Source organism: Monosiga brevicollis, genomic scaffold, assembly GCF_000002865.3.
Source record: "Monosiga brevicollis MX1 MONBRscaffold_4 genomic scaffold, whole genome shotgun sequence".
Classification (NCBI taxonomy): domain Eukaryota; class Choanoflagellata; order Craspedida; family Salpingoecidae; genus Monosiga; species Monosiga brevicollis.
This window is the reverse complement of record NW_001865041.1, coordinates 687,795-698,993: the sequence shown is the minus strand read 5'-3', so window position 1 is coordinate 698,993 and position 11,199 is coordinate 687,795. Positions and strand designations below refer to the sequence as shown.

Below are 11,199 nucleotides of genomic sequence, written 5' to 3'. Positions count from 1 at the left end.
TCTCTCTCTCTCTCTGTCTCTCTCTCTCTCTCTCTCTCTCTCTCTCTCTCTCTCTCTCTGTCTCTCTCTCTCTCTCTCTCTCTCTCTCTCTCTCTTCTCTCTCTTCTTCTCTCTGTCACAGAAACGTGTCCACATACGCACACGAATCTTCACCGCTCTACCCTATAAGGATGGCCGTCAGTGGTGGCTTGAGCAGGTAGATTTGATATTGACTGAGGACAACGCTGACAGTAACAATTAGAGCCAACACTGAAGATGCGCTCAACTCGCTCCTCGGAAGTACCCCCTCCCCCCGGACCTCCGATGCACCAGACAAACCATCAATTCCCCTCGAAACATTGATCGTCTCAAGTGTGTCCAAAGTCACACCCACTGCTCAGGATCAGGATGCTTTCTCCTTGACAAGCGCGGCGGACGGGTGCATGCGCACATCAAGGCACCAAGCGTGTTTCAAAGTCGCCTCAAGTTTCGAGTGGTGGCCGTCCCCATGGACATCGAGGGCTCTACGACACGGACCAAACCCATCAGAAAGCGGCAGGCGCGCCCCGCGCGGCACCAGCCTTGTGGCAGGCAGCACCTGACCATCCGAATGCGGTTGGTGTGGATTGCGTGACTGCTCGGCTTGTCCGAGTGTCCGCAGTTAGTTCTGAATTGTTTTACACATGATTAGACAGTTCAAATCCATACAGAAATTAATGAGGTCACGGCCAGAGTGTGCCAGTCATTACGCATCACACAAACGGTCAAATCATCGGTGCTGACAATTCGTCGCGGACATTTTGAGGACCCATTGCATCATTCTTCAGGCTAAATTTTAATACCTCACTGCATTCGCTCGCAGCATCACGTCCGGTCAGATTGTCAGATCATTCCCACTGTTGCGTCGGCGCCGAATCGGTCTCGATCGAGGGTGCCTTGATGCGTCAACATGGGGGTTCTGCTGCGCCTGAGCGAGCTGATCGTGTTGATCACGGTGTTGCTACTCGTCTACATCTGTCCTTTTAGCAAGGTGGGGTTTTTGATCTCAAACTGTACCAACCCCCACGCACGCACCCACGCACGCACGCACCCACGCACTCTGTCTCACAAAGTTTTGCTACCTGGCTCGCGCCGTCCTAGGTCGAGGAGAGCTTCAACACACAAGCCATCTACGATATTGTTCACCATGGCCGCAACCTGACAGCAGTACGTTGTAGTTTGTGGTGTGCGAAAGCATCATCCAAGCTCCCTCTGCCTCAAGTTTCAAGCCCCCGCTCAATGACTGCCACCGCCCGCAGTATGACCATCATGAGTTTCCAGGCGTGGTGCCGCGCACGTTTACCGGCGCCTTGCTCGTCGCACCCTGGCTGAGCTTCTTCAACTATATTTTTAGCCTTGATGGCTTTGCGCAACAGCTTGCCGGTACGTCCTTTGTCTCCGGGTGCTCTACTCGACTCTCATTTGGGACTCGCAGCGCACTTTCATTCTTATGGCACAATCAATGTCCTGTTTCTTCGCCGCACGTAGCTCGTGCAATCCTAGCCGTCCTCGTTTGGTGTGGACACGTGAGCGTGAGCCGTGCTGTGCAACGTCGCCTAGGGCGAAACGCAGCCCTGGCATTCAATTTGATCTCCGCCGTTCAGTTTCATCTCCCCTTTTACATGTCGCGTACCCTACCCAACACCTTTGCGCTCATTTGCTGTACGCCACAATTCTCAATCCCAGCATGGCCGTTGACCTGCACCCACCCTGCCATTCACAACTGAATCAATTAGCAAATACCCTCTCATGTTCGCCCTCTCATGTTCGCCATTCCTACCAACATTTAGCTAATTTTGCTCTGGCCGCCGCCATCGATAACCGTTGGCGCGAGTTTACCGCCATCATCGCCCTCGCCGTCCCTCTCTTTCGAGCTGGTACGAATAAACGTCAACCATTGCCGGCATGATTCCTATTTTGCCAGCCTTGATCTTGGGCGCTGGTGGTAATTTTGATAGAGCTTGTTGTTTTTGCTGGACCCCTCTTCCTGTTGGCCTTGTTCACACGGCGCCTCAACGTTACCACCATGTTGGGCGTTGGACTGCCTACTGGCCTCTTAACCATCGGTGCGCTCTCCTGCGTCCTGATCTTCAATCATACGCCTGCCCCGCGAGGATGCTCCTGCTTTCCCTGAATCTTGCTTACCAAACCCTGGGGATACTTTTTCAGCCTTCAGCACTGTCATCGACTCGTGGTTCTGGGGCCGCTGGCTGTGGCCGGAAGGCGAGGTGCTTTGGTTCAACACTGTCCTCAACAAAAGCAGCGAATGGGGCGTATGTTTTCTTTCCTTTCTGACTCACGTGTTTTTTCTGCTCTCGTTCTTGTATTGCCATGCTCGAGCCGTTGCTCTCACCGGCACGTCTACGCCTTGTACGTGCCAGGTTATGCCGCCCGGCTGGTATTTCTTGTCCGTGCTGCCTCGCAGTCTCAACGTAGCGTAAGTTGCGTTCCTTTGCGTGACGCACCTAGCCCAGAATGTTTTGCATCGAATGACCCTTTGTTCACCACCCATGCCTCGACATTTGTGGGCTAGTCTGCCTTTCGTGGCGTGGGGCGCCTGGCGAAGCTCTCGCTTCCGGTCAGTGGTGACGTGTAGAGACCTTCCGCACCTGAAAGATTTCAACACGGCTTCACGGGCATAGTTTTCAATGCCTAACCCTCTCATTTGCTTTGCTCGACCTGCTCCTGCTTGACGATAGTCCCATTCTCGTCTGTGGCCTGGCTTTCCTGGGCCTCTATAGTGCTCTGCCTCACAAGGTGACCTCGCTGCCAGCCACGTTTCTCCTGCACTCACCCCTTCATCTGTCTCTTTTATTTACACATCGTCTGCCAACTGTTGTCGATATTTTTTCTATGCAGGAGCTGAGATTCGTCATCTACGTTCTGCCACTGTTAAACGTGGCCGCAGGCATTGGCTTGGCTGACTTGTGCGTAGCGAGCCTTGTTTGCCGAATGTGACGGCACACTCTGGACGATACATCCTTGTTTTCGGAAAACGCTGCAAGCATGGTGCTTTTTTCTCATTTCTGGTTGATATCACAGCTGGGACTGCCCTCGGGCACGAGGCGCTCTCTTCTCGTGGCTGGGTCGACTGATCGTTATCGGCGCTCTCTTGGGAGGACTTTGCTGTGCCATGATCTTTTCGCGAGCAGCTATGCTCAACTACCCAGGTGCTTCGTCATCACTGGCCCATGATGCTGCTACCGCCAAATTGTGACGGCTGTGCTGACGCTTTTTGTTTTTGTTTTGTTTTGTTTTGTTTTTGCACAGGAGGTGAGGCCATGCGTTGGCTTCATCAACACGCCCAAACGCCCAACGCCACCCTGCATGCCTGCAATTTGGCAGCGCAGTCAGGCGTCACGCGATTTTTGGAGCATGACCTTTCCCTTCAGTGCGTGTTTGCTCCCTTGTTCTCACAACTAGGTCGCTGCCAATCTCTTGTCGCACTTGACTGACGGCATTTCCCTTGCCGCTCTCTGCACAGCCTTTCCAAAGTTGAATCATGGACAGATCAGATCCGCCCAGAGCAATTTGAGTGGTTGATTGCTGAGGCACATGGTACATTTATGTCCCACGCGAAGATACATCTTGTGTGCATTACCACTAACCCTTGAAACCCACCCTCTTTCTCTGTGGCTTTTTTTCCCCTAGATGTTGCACTATACCAGCAGCATCATACAATCGTCGATACCATCAAGGTAGGATCATTTGGCTAGTTTTGCTATGCGGTGCACATCACCGCTGGTTATAGGGTTAGTGTGAGGGCTTTCCATCATAATCTTGACACGTTCGCCCTCCTGGACATTGCCTTTGCAGGGGTTTTCTCGAATGCGATTGCAAAAAGCGTTTCCACCCTTGGTCTTTGAAACAGTACCACAATTGTACATAATGCAACGCATTTCCCAGTAAATTTGACTGCCCACAAGGTTACTCGAGATCGCGGCCAGCCGCGGTCATCTTTCTTGCCACTTTCTTCCGCAGGTTGATCCGAAAAAATCAAAATTTAAAGCTCTTCTTCCACAGTATTGCAGTGCATGTGCGTGCTTTGAATCCAGATTGAGGTCCTAGCAGTGTTTGTAGGTCTACGTCTAATTGATCTCGTCGTGGTCCGTATAAGCTATCAAACAGCTCCCAGCTCTTGTCCAATCAATCATAAGAACATTGATGACGCCACAAAAAAAATAAAATTTAATTTTATTCTTTGACGACCACAAACCGCTCAGATGCTTCAGATGCGTTGAAAAAATACAGCCAAAAATCAAAAATCGGAAACAACTTGACTGACCACAACAGATCTGTGCCGAGTTTAGACTGGGTTGAAACTACTTAAGCCCCCGAAACATGCTGCACGTATACCACATCTTCAAGACGTTCAAAGGGCGGTTTGTTTAAATTTAAATTTAATTTTTTGCATGATTGCCGTGTTGCCTCAAATTGTTATTCACTAAAGTCGGTCGATGTCGGTCTCAGTCACTGCTACTGGCTCATAACCCTGCTTGCTCGGTGCAGGGCCTTGCGGCGAGGTGGTGGAGGCATTTCTATGCAAAGACCATGGAACACAATCACAAAGTCATCGCAGTCAAGACGTCGTTTGGTTGGCAGTTGGCACTCACTTTTTGAGTTTGATCATGTTGTAATAGGCAATGCCGGCAATCGAGACGAGTAGCCCTAAAACGTTGACTGTAGAGAGGTGGTTGCCTGGTACACAAATGACGGCTATCATGATGGTAAAAATCTCCTTGGCAATGCCTGCCACGGACAGGGTCAGCCTGGCAGGCAGGGCGAAGGGTATCGCATGAGGCCAAGCGGCAAGCCAGTCTAGCAAGTCGTTGTCAACTGCGTTTCACGTGGCGCTTGCTCACCCAGATGTATGCTTAACAAGCCAAAACTCGCTCAGCGTCAGGCCAAAGGCCAGCACAGCACCAAAGGCCACCCAGAACAAAGACACCAGCGTCGTCGAGAGTTGCGAGAAGAGCAGAGGGGAGCGCAAGAGTTTGGCCCCTACCAGACGTAGGTGGCGAGCGTGATTACATGGGTTGAGGTACTGCGGCATTTTGAGGGTTGCCTGGCTTTGGTCAACACGTACCCTCAAACATGATGGCAAAGGGCACAAGCGTGATTGCCATACAAGGCGCAACAAAAGCCATGGTGTCGATGGGGTGTCGCAACCCTGTGAGACACATCACCCAGCACGCCCCACAGGTGCGGTGTTAGCCTAATAAAGACAACAAAATGCCAATAGCACGCCCAATAGATCAACGTGCCGAGGCGCTCCTTTTCCCGCTGCATGACAAGTTGGGTTAAGACCCAACGTAGACCCCCCATAACGGATGCACACAAAATCTACCATGCACAGCAGCAGGGAAGCCAATTAAGCCTGGGCCCTTCTGCAAAAACCTGTTCAAGTTACATCAAGCCCAGTCGATGGACGGCTCCCAGCTCCGTGTGAGCGTCTGGAAGCCAGCTTTGAATGTACATACTAAGAAGAAGCCGATGGAATGAAAGGAAACACCTTCCTTTGCGCGAAATAGAATGAGTCCGAGTGAAATGGCGACGACCACAACCAATAGATCCCGCGTCTAGGGCAGGTTTACGTTTGACAAAATGAGTGAGCCTTCTTCATGCTAGAATATTTCATGGGGTCACAGATCAAGACCTGCCCCTAGACCTGCTTCCCACCAAGTGCTGGCTCAGTCGACAAACCGGTTTTTCCAAGCGGAAAGCAAATGCGGCAAGCAACGTCCACATCACCACCGTGCTTTTGACCATAGTATAACTACGCGCGCGATGTGCAAACAGGCAATATCAATCGACGAGTTTCGAGTGCCGGAGACGCGAGGTCACTGCTCATCAGAACCGTACAGGGTGATGTTGATGAACTCGAGGCTCATGTTGGATGTGCCAATATCCAGGGCTGCTGCGACACCTGAGGGTCATGGCAAGAGCCGGGGCATTGAGTCATGGGCCAGGTCAGATAGCGCAAGCATAGTGTCGCCTATTGGGTCACGAACCAGCTGGGGAGATACTGTAGATCCAATCGCGAAGAGAGACGCGTGGCATGCTCTCCATGTCATGGCGATGGATATAGCGGCGTGCGCCAAAGGCAATCAAGCTAGTACACATGCCATGGCAGGCCGTAATGGTCAAGGGAAACTCCAAGCCATACCCCTAGCAGTAAAAAAATCAAGCGATTGTGCCGGTCAGCCCATGCGGTCCAACAGCGCCCGAGCGATACCGGAATGTTTGCCGCTATCAACCTCGAATAGCCACTGGTTGTAAAATGTAAGCCTATGTGACCAAGCATTCAAGCGAGCGTTTTTCCATGAGTCTAGAAAGCCGCTGACCCCAGCGGCACGTAAGCTCTGCCGCCCAAATTCTTTCCGTTGAAGCTCAGCCCATGCCATCAATTTTCCGAATTCACGTGACTCGTACCCAATGGAGAAGATATACCAAGAGGCGATCAGCACCAAGGTGAAGAACAAGGCTTGTGCATCTCCATTGCCCTCCATCAAAATGGTTGCACGGCCTGCCCAGTTCGAGCAGGGCAAGGTTCAATCACCCGCCCTACGCTGCCCTCCCCGCCCCCCTGCGGGTATGCCGTCCCCTTGAACTCCTCCAGTTAGTTGCTTGACAAACAAGAATGCAATGCAAGTGCATTAAACGTCTGACATTTTCAACTTTTTTTTTTTTTTTCATTTCATGGGCATGCGAATGTTGTCGTCTTGTACGGAAACTGGACAAGTGGAATGCTGGATTATGCAGGGAAGAAATTTGAAATGCTGATGTCGCACAAGGCTTCGATATGATCAACTCTCCACAGTCAAACCATTGTAGCTCAATTACGCCATCAGCATCATCAATATCATCGGCCCGCTCAAGGGGAGGGGGGTCAAACTCACACATTCACAGTGACAACCAACACGCAAGCACGCATGTGCACGCAGCTATAACTGACTGGGCACATACGGCTCTCAGCAGGTGCAGAGCCAAGAGGTCACGAAAACTCAAGCAAATGAAACGCCAAAAACAAACAAACAAACAAAACACAAGAATGAAGTTAAGCTGCAAGATGATCCTTCGTTCGCATGCAAAGGCGATACAGTATCTTGTAGAAGGTTAGCTCAGGGTCAGATTTCAGTTGAGCACCGTGTCACCAGGCTCAGTTTCGCACTCAATTCATCTCAGATGGAGATGGCTCCTTCGCGGCTGTGCCCTGAAGTGCGCCAATAACTCGCTGAAATTCAGCATCCTCTTCCGTTAGTTCAAGATTCGCCCCACGAGCAGGCAAAGCCGGTGTTGCAGGTGGATCAATGGTTATATCCGAGCCATCAATCGCTGGTGAGCTAGCAGCAACGTTCTCATCAACTGCAACGTTTACATCAGGCTGGTGGGAAGGGCCTCCATCCGGGTGCCCCAAATTGCCTCGATCCTCTGACTCATAGAGCTCGTCCACACGCGGGAGCACCAACTCTGAACGCACTGCATCAAAACCTTCCATGTCAATGTAGGAGCCGCGGCTGCGTCGATAAGCAGCTCCATTCGGACTGGCTACGTCATCCAAGTCTACAGTCTGAAAACTACCATCGCTGTTCTGCATACCTTGGGAAGCAATGAGGTCTGAAATGGTGTCATTCATCAATGCATTGCGTGACTGGACTGGATTGGTGCTTCGACGTGTAACAATCTCATCATCCGAGGTCTGCGGTTCATGCAGTGGATTGACATATTCTTTTCCGACCTGAATATCGTCCTCCTCAAAATCCTCGGCCCACTTGTGAACAGGCGTCGTGCTTCCGTCCGCCACCGGGCTCCAATTGAACACCGGATGCATCGTGTTGACCGGGTGAACCTCTTCTTGATGTGATTGAGAGCGTCGATATGCTGAAGCTCCAGTACGCAATTCTTCCGGCTCAGCTTTTGAGGCTTCCTTGCGCTGCCGGATTATGAAGAAAAGCACCATGCCCAAAAGCAGGACGAGTCCAACATTGATGCAGCCCAGAATGAGTGCGATATTTGCCAAGTTATTGGCATCGTCAAACTGCGAGGCCAGCGATTTGGAAGCCGAGGCCAGGGCATCACTTTGAGTTTCATTTTGTGCGGCCACTCGATTGTAGGCTTCCTGCCGCAGCAAGGCCAACTCAAGCTCCAAAGCTTCGACACGCAGCGTCAAATCTGTCTCGTTTGAGAACACATTCGGATCAAAAGCCAGCTGGTTCACATCTGGCGAGCTGGGGCTTGTCAGCTGACTATTCAATGCACTCTGGTAATCACTGGCGGAGACCACAGCACGCCGCCGCCGGCTTGATGGAGCAGCATCTAGCAAGTAGACTTCCATGTCAATGCAAACCTCTGAGACCAGGGAGGAATTGAAGATGACTGGTGTGAAATAAATGGAAACCACGTCGATCGAATCCGAATCCACTTCTGTGCCTCGAACAGTAACCTCCCAGTCATCGGGTGTTTGCATGTAGCTCCGCACTCGCTTCGTCATCGAGTTTAGCGTCACGTCCGCCCGCGCTTGAGTCGCACAGGCTCGGAAGGTGGCCACCGTGCAGTTGTCAACGTGACAGGTTACATCGGGCTGAAGATCTAACAGTACTGCTCGACCGAACACCTCTGTCTCCAAAACCGCAATGCGATCAATGTTGTCAACGTCGACACTCTCCAAAGACGAGAATTCGGCAGCCATGTTGGCTTCAACGCTGGAGGCCCGTGAAGTCAACGAGGCCTCAGCGGAACCCGCGCGCGAGACTTCACTGGCCAAATCCCCATCCAAACCCTTGAGTACAAAGTTCAACCCACCGATTGAAGCCTGCAATTTACTTGCTTCACTCGAAATTGTTGCAGATAAAGCATCCTCTGCGATCAAGGCCCGTGAGGCCTCTGAGCTCACTTCAGAGCTTAGTTGATCCTCAACCAAAAGGGCTCGCGCTACTTCCTCTGATAATGACGCATTGACGGAATCAATAAGGCTGGCCAGCGAGAGATCTGCTGATAAACGGGCTGATTCATGTTGCTTCACAACCGTGTTCAGCCCACCAATCACCGCTCCCAAAACGGACACCTCGTCACCAAGTGCATCTTCCAAGCTCAGCATGCTGCTCACGCGGCTTGTCGATTCTGCTTGCAGAGCCACCTCAAGAGATAAATCTCGTGACTCGGCATCGCTGACAGCAGAGGCCACACTGGCGGTCAAGACAGCCTGCAAAGTGGAAACGACCTCATCCGACGAGATAAAAGCTTCTTCTGTTGCATTTGTTAGAGCAGAAACATCCGAGCGTAGAGTTGCAATAAGGTTGGCGTTGCCAAGCACACGAACATTAATTCGTGAAATCTCATCCTCTGAGGAGGACAAATCTGTCTCGAGACTGTACTCGCCACTATCGGCGCGATATACTTCAGTTGAGATGTCGCCTTCCGCACCCAAAAGACGAATTTCCAGACTCACGTCATTGCTGACGCCACGGGACTCCTCAAGGGAAAGGCGTGATTCCAGGCTCACATCGAGGCTCACGCCATGCGACTCTTCCAGAGACAAGCGCTCTTCAAGACTCACGTCGCTGCTGGCAGCCGTTGCCTCGATTGCTGTGAGCTGAGCTTCGAGGCTCAAGTCATCACTCACACCGCGCGATTCCTCAACAGAGAGTCGCGATTCTAGGCTCACGTCGCTGCTCACACCCCGAGATGTCTCGACAGAGAGCCGCGACTCCAAGCTCACATCCGTGCTCAGGCTGTTTGACTCCTCAGTCGACAAGCGCGTCTGCAGGCTCATATCGGTACTCTGCCCTCGAAGCTCCTCCGATGCAAGGCGAGATTCGAGGCTCAAGTCATCACTCACACCGCGAGATTCCTCAACAGAGAGTCGCGATTCTAGGCTCACGTCGCTGCTCACACCCCGAGATGTCTCGACAGAGAGCCGTGTCTCCAGGCTCACGTCCGTGCTCAGGCTGTTCGACTCCTCGGCCGACAGACGCGTCGTTAAACTGGCATCCTGCGCCTTCATCTCCGTGTCCAAGCTGGTATCGAAGGTGTCCCGTTGCGACTCTTCAACTGAGATTCGTGAATGAAGGCTCATATCCGTGCTAAGACTACGAGACTCCTCAACAGACAGGCGGGATTGTAGACTCACATCAGAACTGAGCAAGCGAGAATCTTCCGATGATAGAAGAACATCAATCGAAAAACGCGTGGATGACTCGACAGATATGCGAGCCTCCAAGCTAATATCATCGCTGATTCCCCGGGACTCTTCCGTAGAAAGACGGGATTGCAAACTCAGATCTGAGCTTATGCTAAGAGACTCTTCTGAAGAAAGGCGATCTTCAAGACTGATATCATTGCTCTCGGAAACACTCTCTTGAGAAGAAAGTCGAGATTGAAGGCTCAAATCAGAACTAAAGGCCCGAGATTCTTCATGTGAAAGACGAACTTGCAGACTAAGATCGTCACGTACAGAACGAGATTCTTCAGAAGAAAGACGTGCTTGAAGACTAATATCAGAACTGTAAAGGTAAGAGGTTTCAGAAGAAAGAAGAAGATCAATAGAAAGTCGAGTACTCTCTTCACCTGAAAGACGAAGTTGAAGGCTCACGTCCGTGCTCAGGCTGTTAGACTCCTCGGCCGACAGACGCGTCGCCAAGCTGGCATCCTGCGCCTTCATCTCCGTGTCCAAGCTGGTATCGGCGCTCGCACGAGCCGTCTCCTCGGTCGCCACACGCGCCTCCAGGCTCACGTCCGTGCTCAGGCTGTTAGACTCCTCGGCCGACAGACGCGTCGCCAAGCTGGCATCCTGCGCCTTCATCTCCGTGTCCAAGCTGGTATCGGCGCTCGCACGAGCCGTCTCCTCGGTCGCCACACGCGCCTCCAGGCTCACGTCCGTGCTCAGGCTGTTAGACTCCTCGGCCGACAGACGCGTCGCCAAGCTGGCATCCTGCGCCTTCATCTCCGTGTCCAAGCTGGTATCGGCGCTCGCACGAGCCGTCTCCTCGGTCGCCACACGCGCCTCCAGGCTCACGTCCGTGCTCAGGCTGTTAGACTCCTCGGCCGACAGACGCGTCGCCAAGCTGGCATCCTGCGCCTTCATCTCCGTGTCCAAGCTGGTATCGGCGCTCGCACGAGCCGTCTCCTCGGTCGCCACACGCGCCTCCAGGCTCACGTCCGTGCTCAGGCTGTTAGACTCCT

The 11,199-nt window shown here is 52.3% G+C and overlaps 2 protein-coding genes across 2 annotated transcripts; one reads left to right on the top strand and one right to left on the bottom strand.

Annotated features, from left to right (window-relative positions):
• Positions 1-865: 865 nt before the first annotated feature.
• On the top strand, positions 866-3,927 carry MONBRDRAFT_31470 (uncharacterized protein; the record flags this gene model as incomplete). Its single annotated transcript, XM_001743844.1, has 15 exons — positions 866-1,009; positions 1,120-1,185; positions 1,278-1,401; positions 1,507-1,680; positions 1,809-1,895; positions 1,977-2,084; positions 2,188-2,291; positions 2,400-2,455; positions 2,661-2,775; positions 2,878-2,945; positions 3,061-3,188; positions 3,289-3,409; positions 3,503-3,576; positions 3,670-3,716; positions 3,835-3,927. Exons 1-15 carry the CDS (start codon positions 929-931, stop codon positions 3,925-3,927), a joined length of 1,446 nt encoding a protein of 481 aa, XP_001743896.1. The 5' UTR covers positions 866-928.
• Positions 3,928-4,462: 535 nt separating this feature from the next.
• Positions 4,463-5,181, bottom strand: MONBRDRAFT_36149 (uncharacterized protein; the record flags this gene model as incomplete). Its single annotated transcript, XM_001743600.1, has 4 exons — positions 5,105-5,181; positions 4,881-5,019; positions 4,632-4,787; positions 4,463-4,556 (listed from the first exon to the last, which is right to left on the bottom strand). The coding sequence occupies exons 1-4, from the start codon at positions 5,163-5,165 to the stop codon at positions 4,463-4,465; spliced, it is 450 nt and encodes a 149-aa protein (XP_001743652.1). The 5' UTR covers positions 5,166-5,181.
• Between the last annotated feature and the right edge of the window lie 6,018 nt (positions 5,182-11,199).